The sequence below is a fragment of the Ambystoma mexicanum genome, chromosome 8, assembly GCF_040938575.1.
Source record: "Ambystoma mexicanum isolate Mex_15411 chromosome 8, UKY_AmexF1_1, whole genome shotgun sequence".
Lineage (NCBI taxonomy): Eukaryota > Metazoa > Chordata > Amphibia > Caudata > Ambystomatidae > Ambystoma > Ambystoma mexicanum.
Window position 1 is genome coordinate 1,449,660,970 of NC_090929.1, and position 17,710 is coordinate 1,449,678,679.

The window sequence follows — 17,710 nt, forward strand, 5'->3', positions numbered from 1 at the left end:
CTGCTGATGCCTTTTGGTCCTGTCTGGAGCGGTTTTCCTTGTATACCTGGCGATGTTGCCGTTGTCTTCTCGCCTGGCTGTACTCTGCATCGTTCTCTGAACTAAGTGGATCCTGACATTGGCTTTCTTTTCCACAATGTTTTCATGGAACCCCAGGAAGCAGGTTTACCACCACATAAATCTGAACACTATGCTATCGATGTATTTCCTGGTGCAACCATACCTTTCAGGTGTACATGCATCCTCTCCAAGCCAGAGAAAGAATCATTAAGAACCTACCTGGACAAAGACCTGATGAACGGTCTCATCGCTCCATCTTGGGTCCCGGGATGTTTCCCTGTTCTTTGTTCCAAAAAAAGATAGCAGTTAATTTAGGCCCTGCCTGGACTACAGGGATCTGAACAAGATCTCAGTCAAGGATAAAGATCTTCTGCCCCTATCTGACATCCTCGAAGCAGTTCTTAGATCCACCATATTTTCTAAGCTGGTCCTTCTAGTGACATACCTCCTTGTCTGAATAAGAGCAGGCGATGAGCAGAAGGCTGTGTTTAGGACCCCCTTTGGATTGTACGAGTACTGCGTTTTGCCTTTTGCCATGGCTAACGCCCTGGCGGTCTTCCAGTGCTTTATAGAAAAACTGTTTTCTAATATCCTCAAATGTTAAGTTTACGTCTATGTGGACAATATCCTCCAAGTCCCCCTCCGAGCACATCCTGCAATTTAAGGAGTTGTTCAATGTGACCTGTGTTCCTTATTTAAGGTTTGTACTCTCCGTCAATGACATTGAGATGGACTCCTGTATGACCAATGCTTTCTTAAAATGGCAGACACCTAATTCCATATACCAAGTACAACAGTTCCTAGGATTGGCAAACTTCTAATTCTGTATGCCAAGTACAACAGTTCCTAGGATTGTCAAACTTCTATGAAAAATGCATCTGTGACTTTTCTGCGCTCAGCTACAACTGATAACTCAGTTGCTACAAAACCACCACATAGGTTTTCATGGATTAAGGAGGCCAATGACACCTTTCAGCAACTAAAAAGAATCCTTTATGCAAGCATCGATTTTGTGTCAACCCGATACAATGAAACCATTTGTGCTTGAAGTCGAGGCCTCAGACTACTACTGCAACTCTAGCCACACTAGCAAGAACACCCGATAGCCATTTCTCTCAGACCCTCCACGCTAGAGAAAGAAGGTATTCTGTGATGGAAAGAGAGCTGGTTGGCCTATTTCCTTGCGCATTTCAAATTCTTCCTAACATATATACCTGGCACCAAGAATATCATAGCTGATGCACTTTCCAGAAGGGACAAGGACTAGATGAAAGCTCCTCAACCTTCAGAACTGCTATTAGCAGAAAGAGGTTTGTCTTTTCTTTCCAGCCCTTCTTTCTGCAGGTCCTTCAAGCCACCAGAGAGGCCCAAGTGGTAACGAACCCCAGATAAAAAAAGTAATTGACTTGTAAGAACACCAAGTATTCGACCTTGAAGAGCAAGAGACTGTTAATTCCCTCAGAGCTCTTGCACAAACGAGCCCTACGACTGGTGGTTGGTCACCGTGGAAGAACAGCAATGTGCAGCATTGTTTATAGGTATTTCTGGTGGCCCAACTGGAAGAAAGACATCACCGACTCCGTACAGTGATGCCCTTTTTTGTTCCCAGAACAAGCATTCTACTTGCTCTAGCCTGGGGAAATTGCTACCCCTTCCTGTACCATCAGGCCCATGGGAGTTAATCACTGATGATTTTATAGTAGCACTGCCACCATCCAAGGGCATTTTAACCATAATGGTTACCGTGGACAGATTTACGAATATGGTTGCTTCAATGCCTTAAGGAAGTTACTGTTGGCTTCTGAAATGGCTGAGGTATTTCGGCGCAGAATATTTCAACTTCATGGACTCTCCAAGTCAATAGTCATGGATCGCTGTTTCCATTATACCTCCAAGTGCTGGAAATACTTGTGTTCAACCCTTTATGTAGAACGCATTCTCCCTTCAGGATACCACCCCAATTCAATGGTTCCGCAGAGCGGGTGAACCAGATATTGGAGCAGTACCTTGTTTTTTTAACCACCGATGCAGCCAATAACTGATTTCGATAGTTGCTCATCGTAGAATTCGCGTACAACAATTCTGTGCATTCCACCATCAGGATGTCACCATATGATGACTCATATGGCTACCATCCGCTTATGTTTCCTGTGTTTGCTATGTCCGTGACCACTGTACCTTCAGAAGACGAGCTAATAACTGAAATCCAAGAAGGGCACGAGAAGGTAGCTATGCATCATCTTGCAGCTCAAGAATCCATGAAAAAGTACGCTGACTGCCACTGATCACTGGATCCCACCTTTCAGGTTGGAGATCAAGTATGGCTGCCATCCAAGTACCTCCCACGTCATCTGGTTCCTTCCAAATTGGCCCTTAGTTACTTTGGCCACTTCAGAATCCTTCAAAAGGTTCATCTTTTGACCCTCCGATTACAATTGGTGGTTTTCTGGAAAAGAATCCAATCGGTTTTTCACCCATCACTTATCTGGGAATACCTACCCAATCGCTTCCCCCACAAGATGCCAGCTCGCCCCCTTCCTATTGTAAAAGAAGGGATACCAGAATTTGAAGTGGCTGCCATCTGTGACTTGAGATATTGCCGGGGAATCTCGCAATATGTGGTGAAGTGGAAGGGGTGACCGCTCCTGGGAACCGTCCTACCATGTCCATACACCTGTCTTGGTCCAGAAGTTTAATCGTTTACACCCATGATGCCCGGTTTCCAAAGCTTGGGGAAGGTGCATGCTGTCTTGTTTCGGTTTGAAGGCACCCAGTTATTGCAACTATGCAGAAAAGCAATACGATGGTGGTTCTGAGCTCTGGTGACTCTAAGACTACGGGACTCTGTCAGCGACCCATCTTGCTGGGCTGCAGAATGTCATTGTGGATGCTCTGAGCAGACAAACGTCCGCCTCCCTTGAGTGGGAGCTCTGCCAGGAAGTCCACGCATAGATCTTCATCCTTTGATGGACTCCTCAGGTAGAGCTTTTTGATTCCACTGCAAACAGGACGTGTGTGTTGTGCTCCAGGGAATTTCCTCTGCAGGGAGCTGTGGGTGATATATTGTTTGCAAATGGAATTTTGATCTGAAAACTCTGTTCCCGCTGATCCCTGTGATTTTGCTGGTTCTCAGTAGACTGTGGCAGTTCAGGTCCACATTGATTATGAATGCTCCCTACTGCACCCGGAGAACATGGTACCCGGAGCTTCTGGATATGTTCCATCTGCCCTCCGTTGAACCTTCCGGTTAGGGTGGACCCCACTCTGGGGGGGCTGGAACCTCCATCCAGTCCTCATCAAACAGAACATTCAATCTTGCCTGCTGAGAGGCCAAGGTATAAGGGACTTGTCGGACGATATCCTGGATGTACTCCTTTCTGCTCTGAGGCCAGCCATCAAGTACGTTTATGTCAGCAGTTGGTATACAATCTTGGCTTGGTCTTTGGAGAGAAGTCTGGGCACTTGTCTGCACTACTTCTGCTATACTGGATTTCCTGCTTTGTTTGGCCAGATTGGGACTACAGAATAGTACTTTAAAAGGGTATCTGGCTGTCATTACTATATTTTAGAAGACTCTTAATTCACAATCCCAACTTTTATGCAGTTCCTATGGGGTTTGTGCAACCAGTTTTCCCCAGGCCAGTTTGTTGATCTTTAAAAGATTCCTGAGCAGGGTTCCTTCTTTATTATCTCTACTGTTGTGCAGATTTTGAGAGGATGGACTAACCAGCTTCCTCTGTACTATTTTATTTTTCTTGCATGGAATTTTAACCTTGTTCTAAGTTTTCAATGCCCCCTCCTTTTGAGCTTTTGCATTTCTGCCTGTTTTTCTTGCTGCAGCCATAAAGTGATTTCCCTGGTTTGCCATCACTTCCGTTAGGCGGTTGAGTGAATTTGCATGTGTGGCCAAATTTACTTCCCATGGTTGCATGGTAATTTCTTTTTTCCCCAGGATATCCATCTTCTGGTCTCTTTCCCTCTGCCTCTGCTCATCCATCTAAGATAGCAGTGTTTTCATTGTCATGGTCTGGGCCCCCAGGCATGCTCTAAGTTACTACGTCTCATGGTTGAAAGGATGACAAGGTTTTTGTCAGAAGGTGTACCAAGCAGGAAACCCTGTTCAGATGGATGGTTCTCTGTTTCTGAATTCTATGATCTGTCCTAGGTGGTGGTGCTATTGGCCCTCCTCTAAATTTTCTACAGCTTTGGGGGTATTTCTAAAATGAGTAATCTATCGGTGGAATAAATCCATTAGATCAAATTAGTTACCTTTGGTAATGTTTTTTCTAAAGCACTAGTTCCACAGATCTTCCCATCTACGCCTCATTTTGGAATGCTCATAAATCACGGCAGTTCTATTTTTCTTCGTCCTCTGAAAAAGTGCCCCGAACTGAAGCATTAATATCACATCTAGAGTCGTGTACCCTAACTCATGGCTGAGAACATTTCCGAATCCATACTGGCGCCTAGAGGATATTTCGAAGATAAGGAAATGAGGAGGAAATATCCATAATAACTGTCATTCATTTTCAACCTAAGGGGCCAGATGGTTCTATGTGCCTTTGCCAACAACCGTTTTTCGTTGTATTTTTTTAACAAAAAATGGAAAAAAGAATTGATTTTTTTTTTTTTAATTCAGGGGCTCCCACTAATACCCCCTTTCCCTGTACTGTTAGCCCCATCCATTTAACCCCCCCCCCCCGAGCCCTACCCCTTTAACCCCCCCATATGTTTCAATGAGTTTCTTTGATGTACATTTTTCATAAAGAATTACACCGTAAAACCGGTGTCAGCAAAACAACGTGATACCTGCCAGATGATCATGCTGTCTGTGCATATTCACATCCTCACACATTAAAGGTTGCCTTATTGGAAGATTAACTCTGATTCCACATATGCTGTTCAAACTACTTTTGTGCCTGGCTTGTTGCTTGCTGTATTCATGTTCATGTTGTTTAATGGTTATCATTTTGTATCTATTGGAAGCTATTGCTATACAATCGCTTTTGAATGTGGCACCTTCTATGTACTGCACTCTTTGTGTAAATTCTCTAGAGCCCTGGTTCTCTCGAAGCTGGACTACTGTAACAGCCTCTATCTAAATCTGCCTGGCTCTACTCTCCGCCCTTTGCAACTCATCCAGAACAGGACTGCGAGACTTGTCCTTGGCCTCAAGCCCAGGGACCGTATCTCTCCAGGACTGAAATCGCTACACTGGCTCCCAGTGGCTGCGAGGATTAAGTTCAAAACCCTCTGCATTGTCCACAAGGCCTTCTGGGGTCTCGGGCCAAAATACCTTCAACTCTCTCTTCCTAAATATCTTCCTTCTCGAGCTCTTCGCTCATCCGCCTCCAAATCCCTCAGGGTCAGCTGCTTCTCCAAGCAACGAGCTGGGGGTAGATCTCTCTCCGCAGCAGGGGCCTCCCTCTGGAACAGCCTTCCTGCCTCCCTGAAACTTGAGGAGAACCATCTCCGGTTCCGGAAGCACCTCAAAACCTTCCTCTTTGCCTCTGCTTTCTCTCCCCCTGTCCCCTGTTAATATTACTGAAACTGCATTGAATCTGCAACGGGGCCACTCACCTATCCCGGTCCATGGCCCAGCCACTCTCTTCTGCACTGCCTCCCTGGCAACCCCTGCAATGTGGGACTGTCTCTGTATCCCTACAGCCCCCCTTCCCAGCACTTGTCTGCACTTATCTTGCACTTGCCACCAGCTGGCCCTTATTATTTATCTTGTTTCTACTAACCCTGTACTGCACTTCTCCTCTCCCTTTCCCCTTGCACTTTTTCCCTTCCCCTCTACCCTGCACTTGCGCAATCTGAATGACACCTGGCCTAGTAGGATCGTTGTCTGTCTCCCCTTGTTCCCCCCCCCCCCCCCGCCTCGTCGTGACTTGAAACACTTGGGTATAGACGCGTTATAAATGCCACATTATGTCATATCATATCAATCTGAATTACATTTACAAAAGAGAATATCTGGTCATAGATTAAAAATTGATTTGTTTATTTTCAGGTAGTAAATTTATTCAACATGTTTATAACGTATGGGGACACGTTCCTTCCTACCCCAAGTAGTTACGATGAGCTCTACTATGAGATTATTCGCATGCATCAAATATTTGACAACCTTTATTCCATGGGTGAGTAGTGAATGTATATGTTTAATAAAGTGAATATGCAGACTCATTTCAGTAGTGAGAAATCTATAATGTTTATTCTTCTCATTCAGTTTTGAGACTTTCAACAAATGCAGGACAGTGGAAGGAGCCAGCCAGCAAAGTGACCCATGCCCTGGTTAATATTAGGTAAAGTGACCTGGGAGTTAATTTTCAAATCTTATTTTTAAGAGAAAGTGGGTTGAGGGGCTTGATTTTCCAACTGTTTTCAATTTCCAAAGTTTGCTTCCAATTTAACTGTTTAACCTTTCTAAGTCATATTACTTTTCCGTAAAGGCTTGTTTGATTGCTGGGGTAAGATCACTGAGAGAGAGCTATAGAGCCTTAACACAATATTTGCTCTAGTTCCTCTAACAGTTATCTGTGCATCGCCCATTAAGCAGGACTGGGTACCCTTGGGGGGGGTCATTGGAATACAACCGCTTTGTGATACAACCCTTAGAGGCAGTACACAGGGATCTCCCCCCCCCCCCCCCTCAGCTTTCCCTGTCCTCCCTTGTGCACCCAAGGGTGTAGGCGCTGCCCAGGTCAGGGAAGAGCCAAATATGCCTCATGAGAAAGAAAAGAGAGGGTACAGTTTTGTGTTTGGGTGTCCGCACTACTCACACGGGGAAGACAACCCCAAAAAATCAGGTCTAGGAAAGAGCTTAGCGTGCATGTGATTTCAAATACATTTTGAGCCTAGTTTGAGGTTCCAGTCTTATAGCAGGACATTGAAAATAGTCTTGAGTGCTCAAGTCCCAGCAATGAATACGTACCAGAGCCAAAATGGAAATCCTGAGGCAAAACACATAGATTGAGTGTCCTCACTCAGAACGAGCATGCTGAGAACAGGGAAACCAACTCACCTGCAGACAAGAAAGGCAGAAAGCAGGATCAACAGGCCCCCATGACAGTGCTGCCTGCTTCCAAAATGGCAGGCAGGCTCTTTTGAAATCTCAGACTGTGGCAGCTAAAGCACAGCCAATTCCAATTATTGAAAGACAAAAAACACATGACGTCAAGTGAAAATAAAGGGCAGACACCGAGGGAAGAGTTCAAACATTAGGAAAGGGCTGTCACAATCAAGCATACAAATGGAGAAATTGACCCACCAACCAGAGCACTCATTGGGTCAGTTACTATTGAAGCGTAATTATTAAAACGGGCAGAATACTCCTCACTTTAAAGCTGTAAGGGACAAATTCCATTGTGTGAATTGTGTTTCAGTTGGAGGGAGAGGAGGATAAGAACCAGAGTGTCAGAACAGGCATTTGCCAAGCTAAATAGGGACAGCATGAAACATACAGACAGCTGGTGGCTAAGCCAAGTGAGCCGCACTATAGTACAGGCAAGGCTTAAGGAGAGAGCCTGCTAGGAGCCAGAGTCCAAAGGCTAGCAGCATCCGACCTTGAATAGGGATCCCTGCTGGGGCACTAGGCCAGATACTGGCAATAGCTGCAAAGGTAAACTAAAGTGGTATGCCTGGTGGAGAAGCTCTTGACTGGGAAGTCGTCATTACTGCAACCTGCGAAACATCTTACTGTGGTGAACTCCTATGTCGAGCAGAAAGCTACAGGTCTCACCTTGGTAAAGCGGTTAAAGAACCCAAGGGCAAGAGGGCTGCGTTATATGGCAGTATAAATGGCATTTCCAAGGCCACCTCATGCCAGGAGACTACACATCGGAATCGTCTGACCAGGCTTTGACGCCTCACTGGAATTTTAATGCCTTTTTTATGTTGGTTCCCAATCCAATAGGCGTTCCTCCAATCTGTTTCCGGTGAAACAGTGGTGTTGAATCATCCTTGCAAGTGTGTTCTGTAGTGTCCTCTCCATGACATCTAACTATCTACGATAGTTCTAGGATAGTTCCAGTCTACCTCAGCCATTAGGTTCCTCTATGCTCTTGCAGGTAGTGGTAGGAAATGTGTTTGACATGTGTTGTATACATGGCTCCTATCTCCCTGGATACAAGTATCCACAGTTATCTTTGGATATTCATCAGGTCCTTCCACTCTGTCATTCTGCTCTTTATACTAGTGTTGATTATTTTCTCTTTGGTACCCGTTCAAATTCCTGACTCTCCAACTGTTATATTCAGAGCAGTATTCAGAATGTTTTCATTGTGAACACTGCATAGATGAGAAATCAGGCCAACAAATGGTCTCAAATGGTGAAAGTGACTGCCAAAATGTCATAATTAGTAAGATTTGTTGTGACAAAAATCTCAAGTCCCCATTTGGGTGAAAACAGAAAATTGTGTTTTTGGCGGTTGAGAGTCTATTTAAGTGTATGGACAGGTTTAAGGGTCCTGGTGGGTGAGGGAACTAATTTGATGACGGGTGACACCCACCAAAACCGCGTGAGTTGAAATGTATGGAGAATGCTCTCACTCATGTGCCTCACACAGTTTTGATTGTGTCAGATCAGTTTCCTTTTCATTTTCCCTTAGGCAGACATACTTTGAAAAAACGGTCTCACGCAAGCTGGACAATACTTCCATAACAAGACCCCATTTCAAGGGAGCCAACAGCTATTTAGCATGCATTAGTATGAGTGCTTTAGGGCTACCTTGATTTTTGCAATATTGACAGCATTCTAAACACTGTCAATGTTGCTATTTTCAGTCAGTTGGTAATGGAGCATGGGAGAAGTTTAATCTTTCCTGCAGGAATTAGGTGATGCTTAAGCTATTGCATTGAAGTACAGGTAGGAGGCAGATGACATGTGAGGAAGGGACACACAGCTTGTGAGTGTTTGTTTTATTTACTCACCCATTCATAGCCCATGGCCATTCTCGCCCTTACATGCCCCTCCCTGCCCTAAACATCCCCCTGGTATCTATTTGAGCTCGCTTTATCAAGCAGTAATATCAAACCTTAGCATGTCAGTGTTTTTCTAATAAATCTAGTGAGTGTTAATTGGAGTTGTAAATGGGTACTGGTGTAATGAAAATGTCTTAACCAAGTGTGCCTTCAACCACTACATTTATATCTCTTCCATGCACTGAAATCATGTTAAAAACAAGCAAAGGCAAGGCCAACAGTTATGGGTTGAGGTGTTACATAAGCATTTGCCAGGTACTGACATCATATACCCAGGGAATTGCTCAATTTACCAGCTGTTACGATCTTATGGCCAGGCCAGGTAGTACCATTTTATCAGTGCCTAGAAAATGCCTACCAAAATCCCTAAACATTTGGCTTTGCCAATGCATGTTTTTGATGTGGTGGATATGTCCATTCCATCACACCTTAGTTAACATACTAGTTTAAAAAAAAGATTTGAATTTTTTCGCAATGGAAGTACCAAGACCTATGAATTGGATAAAGTTGCAAAACACTGTTACCTTTCCTTGATCAATGTATGGGACTTGAAGTCAAGGCACCAAAATGTTTCACATTGTTCACAATCAATTTGCACACATGAATACCTCCGGCTCCATATCCATTATTTATAACATGGAGAGTCTACCAAAAAATACATTCTGTCACAAATATTTTTCTACTTTTATGCATGAATTGTTGGCGGTACGAGGGCCTACTCTCGGAAGTTATATAATTCCATTGATAAGCAAACCTCCAAATATATCAAAGCGAAGGTGTCATCGGTTGATAAGATCATTGATCTGAGGAGATTTCATCTTAGCCATGCCTGTAAGGTGCAGTAGCACTAATTCAGTATTGGTTGGATTCTGCCAGACCCCAATGCAGTTGGCATTAGAGGGCTTTTCCCTTAATCGGGTACCGTGTGTGACCTCCCTGGACTTTGATATCACTCCATAGATCACCTTTAGAAAAAAGCAATTCAACTGGTACTAACCGGCCACATCTGAAAGATCAATCCATACATTACCCAAACTGAATTATAACTCAAGCCCTGGTCCCGAGATTGCCTGAATTCCCTGCTTTCAGAGCTCCTCGATTTCATCCTTACTGATTTGAAATCTGGACAACATATCACCTTTTGACTGGTAACTGAAAAGCATTATCCACATTCTGATCTCATTCAGTTGGCTCCCAAAACGGCCTATATCCTCTTTAAAACTGTTAAAAACTGGAAGCATCATATGCAAAGTTTTGTTCTCAAGAAACCATTTTACCTAAACAACAGACATGCAATTAAATCACATAGCTGCAAAATGGGCTGATTGGAAATAGCAAACTTGCAGCAAAGGTTCAGTCTTTGTACCAAGCATATGGAAGAACCCCACCAGACAGACACACCTAGCAATCTAAGCACTGCCCCTTATCTTAGCGTTGGTAAGGCATCTTTAAATTCTCCACTTGCGGCAATTCCTACTAAATTGAATGCCATCTTCCACAGAGATGTTCTTTTTCTTCTTCATTTGTTTGATTGATGTAAAAATATCTCCACTAATAGAGCTATGCAATGTACTGTAAAGCGAATAATGAGCTATCTTACCAAATGACATGAAATGTCTCATTTCTTAACTTTCTGCTTCTTGAGGCCTGGTCTATCCTCTATACATTCCCTAAAACAAAGAACAAAATAAATTATAAAGGGAAGCAGAAATCCAACCTGTGCTTGGGTTTGTTTCCCTGGAAAAAGCACATGTGCCCTCATTGAACTCATTGTCATAGTGTCATGAAATTCTCTGTCCTTGTCCTAGAACCTAGATCATTTCCTCACCTCTAAATAGCAGTGATTTCCTTCCTTATACTACGGACTAGCATTTTAAAGCCCAATATAAATGACAACACAAATCATTGATTATCTTCTTTTATTTATGGTATTTATTCATTGGGTATTTATAATGCGCCTATACAGCAAAAGGTGTTTCAAGGCGCTGCAAGACAGAAAGGGTGGTGAGGGGCAGGGATGAAGAATAACAAAAAAACGGTCCTACTAGGCCTCGTGTCATTTGGATCGTGCAAGTGCAGTAACCAGAAGTGCTGGGGGTCCAGTGGGTGGGGGGTGGTGGTTCCTGTCAGATCGGAATGCGTTAATGATGAGATGGGATTGGAAGAGTGCAGAGCATGCAAGTTCTGGGAGGGAAAAGGAGGTACAGAAAGGGCCCCTGGACTAGGAGAGTGCTTAAGGGTAGGCAAGGTGGACAAGTGCCAGGGGAAAGCAGGGAGTGCAGGGAATGAGGGTCCACATGCTAAGTGCGAAGACGGGGTTGGATCGGGCTCAGTAGGGGTTTAGGCCCCGCCTGTCTAGTTCAGGGAGGGAGCCCGGTAGGCCAAGTGCACGTGGGGGTGGGGGAGAGAACAAAGTGCTGGGGTAATCTGGGCGGGGAGGGCCAGGTACCCTGTATGACTCAGAAGGAACCAGGCAGCCAGTCAAAAAGTGGCAGAAGGCTGACATTAGCAGGGGAGAGAGAAGGGGAAGGAAGAAGAAAAGGAGAGTCTTGAGAAGCTTCTGGAACTTAAGGAGATCCGCCTCAAGCCTAAGAGGAGCATGGAGGCCATTGCAGAAGGAGGCTCCTCTGGAGGAGAGAGATCTACCACACATTCTCTACTTGGAAAAGCATCTGATCTAGCAGGGAGGTATTTAGCTTAGGGGGAGAGAGTCTGAGGTAGCAGGGTTCCAGGCCCCAGAAAGCCTTGTGAAAGATGCAGAGGATCTTGAACTTGATCCTCGTAACACCTGGGAACCAGTGGAGAGATTTTAGGGCTGGGGAGATGCGGTGCCTCTGCTTCAGACCATGGATACATCTTGCTGTCCTATTCTGGATTAGCTGAAAGGGGGCCACGGGAGGATTTAGGCAGATTGAGGAAGAGCCTTTTGCAGTAGTCCAGCCTATAGAGCACCAGAGCTCTGGAGACAATGTGTTTCTGCTGGAAGGTGAGGAAAGGGAGAATGCCCCTGAGGAGGTGGAGCTGATAGTGGGCCTTCTTCGCAAAGTCTGCAATGTGAGGAGAGGAAGGACTGGAAAATGACGCCAAGGTTTTTTGCCTCACAAGAGGACGAGGGGAGAGGGCCCATCAAGGGTGTCCAGAGAGTAGGAGGGAAGGTGTGAGCAGGGGTCCCAATGAGAAGGATCCCAGTCTTACTGGCATTAAGGCAGAGATCATTAGCAGCACACCATGCCTGAATATCAGTCAGACAGCCAGAAATGAGAGAGGAAAAAGAGGAGGGAGGGAAGCTTGAAAGAGAGCTGCTTGCCTCACTTTAAGTGAGGAAAGAAGGCGGAGAACAAATGTTTTTTTTGTAGTTGGTTGGGTTGGACCCTTCACACCTTCAGGAAGACCCTATTGAATCCCTATTGAATCAGGACAGAAAAATCCTTACTGCATTGCTAGCAAATAGTCTCAGGAGGGTAATACATTTGCTCATTCACCCGGACCAAACTGGATATGTTCCAGACAGTAACATATCTTGGAACTTAAGGAGGTTGCACCACATCGTAAGTAGCACAGAAGGCAAGGAAGGGCACAGTGCGGTCGCCTCGCTGGATGCAACAAATGCGTTCGGTTCGGTCCATTGGGATTGGCTATATGCACCAATGGTTACATTTGGCTTCGGGCCAAATTACATGTGCTGGGTAAAATTGGCCTACAATAAGTCCCTGGCTAGGGTTAGGACAGGGAACACATTCTCTGATAGATGGGAGCTGACCATTATCCCTGATGTTATATATTATGGCAATGAAGTCGATAGCAGCATTCCTGAGACAAGAATACTGAGAAGTCGGAATCAGAATAAATGGAGTACACCACATAGTGCAGATGCAAATTGCACATTATTGTATATACAGGACCCGGGGGAGAACCTACAACCTGTATTAGAGGTAATAGGAAATTTCGGCAGGCTGTCAGGAATCACAATTAACAAGACCAAATCCTGTTTGTTCCCACTAGCCAAACCTGCAGTGTGACAGAGGCGTATTGCAGACACTACCACTGACATGGAAAAGAAACACCTTTAGGTACTTTGGGCTGGACATCTATCATAGCCCACAACAAGAACACACACACACAACACTATTAAAGCAATGGATGGGTTGATTAAATCAATGAAATTTTGGAGGAAGCTGCCACTGGTGGCGATGGGAGAGCAGCACTATTAAAAATGGTAGCTCTGCCAAGGATGCTGCATTGCTTTGGGAATGGTCCATACAATGTCCCCAAACAATTATTTACAAGATTAGAGAGGGAATGCAGAAGCTTTATATGGCAAAGCGGTAGACGGTGTCTCGCTCAGTACACTGCAGAGACCGTATGAGAGAGAGGGCCTAAGAATCCCGAACTTCGAACTGTTATTAGCTGGAATGCCAGATGCAGTATGTGGTCAGCTGGCTGGCAGACAACCCCACACTCGATACAGCGTTATTACAAACAGCGTTCCGACACCTACACCTGAAAGACCTGGTTCCACCACAACCACATGGTTACCCACAGCTAGTGAAATTGGGAATGGAAATTTGGTGTAGGACTTGTAAAAAACTTGATATCATAGACCCAGTATCACCTCAAATACCCATAGCAGCAATCATGTTGGATAATAGAGGGCTAAGGTCCAGTGTGCGGCTGCATTGGGAGACATACAAAATGATCACCATTTGGGGACCTTAGGGTGGAAGGCGGGCTATTACAATTTCAAGAACTACAGGAACTAACCCGGATACAGACAGGGCAATACCTACTACACCGGTCCATAGTGAACACGATCAAGGGTAGATGGCCATCAATAGGTGAGGAAACAATAGACCGGGAAGAGGTGGAAACAATAATAAACATCTCAGAGGGAGGGCACACCATATCCAGACTGTACAAAGTTCTATAAGAACACCATTCCGGAGGAGAAATGTGTAAGAGCTAGATGGGAAGCAGAATTAGGTAAGACATTTACAGATGATGAATGGGGTAGGGTGACCTTGGACCACAAGAAGGTCTCCAGAAATGCAAGATTGCAATTAATACAGCTGTATGTGGCACAGAGAGCGTTACTCACGCCGGAAGTGTTAGCTAGTTTCAAAGGTGCTAGTAGTCAGAGTTGCCCTGAATGTAAGGTCTTAAACGTGGGAATGTTGCACATGTTTTGGGATTGTGACAGCATAAAGAAGTTTTCGGGCGAGATTGCACATATGGTGTCCAAAGGAGGCATAGACCTAGAGGTCTGATCGCCGGATGCATGCTTATTGGGTCTCTTTCGAAGGGGCAAGACAGGTAAAGCTCTGGGGAAACTCAAAGACCTAATAGTTCATAGCCATGAACTGGAAATCTGGAACAGGGCCTCCAGTGGAGAGATGATGGCCGGACCTGCAACCATGGACAATTACAGATACAGGAGTATGGAAACAAGCAATAAACAAACAAAATCAAGACCCGGGCGAAGACATGCTACAGTGGACGGAATTAACAGTAGCTCTATTCAACCCAAGTGTGTGTGGGATGGATAACTAAAGGTGCAAGAAGGTTGGTATGGCTATGAGAAGTGGCACAGGACAGGAGCATATATGAGACACAGATACTTATTGAAGGCTAGTTGAGGGGCGGGGTTGCTGGGAGTTGGGTAAGTTGAAATAGGTGATACTGAGCAAACATGAGAACAGTGAAAATATTTCAATGTAGAATAATGTATGTTTGCACCGGTTGGTTTTACGATTAAAACAATAAAAGAAATTTTAAAAAGAAAGATTCAAGCATAAAGGAAATAATAGGGCGCTGCATCTCTTTATCATGTAAATCTGGACCGACACAAACTATCTTTTATGTGTGTCGACCACTTAATTGCTGGAATAGTATTCAGAATGCACTTTTCAGAGATTCCTAGAATCCACTGTTCAGAGTTTCCTTTGCATACCCCTAAGGGCTGCCAGCCTAATTTGATGATCCCAACCGCAAGACTTTTTAGCATATTCTTCCATTGTCTATTTTTGAGCGAATAATTGTGTCTTCTTAGCCAATTGCTATATCTGTTTTTCACTCTCCTCACCATATTAATACCCTTATTCCCATTCTTGACTTCTCTATGTACAGACCTGATATTCGGACGCAGGACATGGGGCTATCATGATTTCTTAATCGATGTAGCTACTTGATTCAGCATCTTTTTAATGTAATGCTGCAGGAACATTCATTGTAACCAAAGTACATGAAATAGTTGTTTGCGCTTATCTTACAATAATAACAGAAACATATGTCTCAGTAGATCTTATATTAGATATTTTATTGGTTGCGTTCAATCAGCTGACACATGTTTCGACCATCAGTCGTTCTCAAGGCTAATGATTGTGTTAAAGTATCAATAATTCATGTTACATGATATTGAACCAAATTGAAATATATTCACATCACTGGCACATCATCCATTGATGAGAATTTAGCATAAAATCAGTTCAAAATTTGAAAGTAATCGGTGATTTAATCAGTAGTCATGCACATTTAAAACAAGTCAGTGACCATTTTCAAGAGACCAGCAAAATGTTATAGATAAAATGAAAAAGATTAACAGATATTTCAATGGAAACAACACATTTCAAACAGATAGACCCATAGGTGTAATATTTAGGTGAAAAGTAAGATGTCAATTAATATAAATACATCAGTCATAATTCCAAGAGATATGAGATGACAAACAATGGAATACAGCAATCAAAATATTTTAAAATAACACCATAACTAGAAAACGTCGGTTTGAGCACATTTAAAATTGAATTTGATACCAATAGAGTGAAGTTTTGAGAGAGAGGGAAAAACAAGAAATAACAGGGATAATGCATCAATCAATATTTTTTTAGGATCATGACAGTTCAATCATAACTAGAACAAATTCCTTCAATAAGGTGTATTAAGCATGCAGTTATTAGCTGAAATATCAATAGTTAGGAATTCCATAGCAACAAGATGGTGCGATTAACCATTTCATAAGGTACCGTAAGAGTAGTTGGTCAACCACACCCGTGTAAATGTGGAACTATCATAAATTCTTCTTCTATTATGGTGTCCCCCCCTAAATATCAATAACCATTCTTTGGTATCAAAAGTCCCAAATTTTTATCAAGACTCACTTGTTCTTGTTCCAGCTCTCACTCGAAAGGAAATCTATTGGATTTCCTAAATGAATAGCATGATTCAGTATTACAAATATTAATATGCTAAGTTTATTTACCATCTTGGTATACATGAATAAATAGGTGACATAAGAGAGTTGCTCACCCTATGTAGTTACTTGGATAACTTGTTTAGAAAATATGTACTCCAAATTCTTGATTTAGGTGTGGTTTACTAGTTCAAATTGTCCAGCAGCTATATTGGTGAGCAAAATTAAAGACTATGATTAGTGTGATATGTCGATTGCATCTATCATATTGATAAAATTATAGGTATGGTCTACCATAATTACGTTCCAATATAGTTGCATGAACACATAGATCAATGTATTTTTTAAATCTGCCCAGGATTCTTACCAATTATACAGATATTTCCTTTTCCAGCATTGTCAGTTGGGTGTCCTTTCCGTATTCACCCCTGGCGTTCCGCGAGTCAGATACTCGCGGCCACCATTTTTAACCTGCACAACATTGCAACCACTGATTCTTGTAAAACTGTAGACAAAGTAGTTGTTAAATTCGAGATCCATTTTCAATATCATCTGTGGCTTTATAGTTGTATGCCATCCAATTTACCTCTTTCCCTAATGAATTTGCTTATCCTGTCCAGATTTTTCTTGGACCAACTGATCTGATTATTGCCACTGTGGACTACTGCTCCTACATTAAACATAATATTAATATTGTGTGAAGCGAAATCCATTTACAATACCATAGGCAAATGCTCACTGTTCTCGTTGGACTTTATATCAAGACCTCGAACACATGGGTAAGGGTATGGGAGCAATACACATAATCAATGTTAACCCTCTTTGTTCCACAGTGCCAGGTATATCCCTCGGCACATCGCCCCTACTTCGGCCGTTAAGCATTACCATATCACAGTCCCTTCGAAATGTAGACCAACACTGATCAGCCCTATTTGTTTTGGATTGCAATAGCACCGAATGAGGCTTTACCCAATCAGCCACTGCTAACTCTGTCAGATCTCTGCAGTGGGCGTTTAGATCTCCTGCCAGTATGACAGTATCTGTATCCTTAGACCATCAAAGTAGCACCATCTCTGTGATACATGTCCACATTTCTTCAGTGCTGTTTCCACCTGGTGGATCATGCACATTTAATAGCAGGATTTTCTGATCACCTGAATTGTGGCCCATACAGAGTTTTACTGCAAGCCCATTTTTTTGAGAATTAGAAAAGTTTAGCTTGCTTGCAGTTAGACCATGTCAGGCTCCTGTCTCCAACCTCGCAAATGAGCACCGCAGTTGACTTTTCTGTGCCTTATTTGGAAATCTGGTATAACCCTCTCGAAGCAGATCCCCCTTTTGCAAATTATCTTGTATCATAAACATTTCCACTGATTGAAGTAGTTCCAATGATCCAGTCCCATTCAACAGGTGGGCAAAACCATGCATATTCCAAGTTAATAGAGTATTTCATTCTTGGTTTGTTATTGATTTTGGCAG

The 17,710-nt window shown here is 43.4% G+C and overlaps 1 protein-coding gene across 2 annotated transcripts in view; it reads left to right on the forward strand.

The window, feature by feature from the left end:
* ARMH3 (armadillo like helical domain containing 3) overlaps positions 1–17,710 on the forward strand; it is a 1,518,639-nt gene that overhangs the window by 1,360,315 nt on the left and 140,614 nt on the right. For both annotated transcript variants that reach the window (XM_069611618.1, XM_069611619.1), the window contains 2 exons: positions 6,077–6,203; positions 6,293–6,368. In XM_069611618.1, the coding sequence (XP_069467719.1) occupies positions 6,077–6,203; positions 6,293–6,368 (203 nt within the window). The remainder of the gene's footprint in view (positions 1–6,076; positions 6,204–6,292; positions 6,369–17,710) is intronic.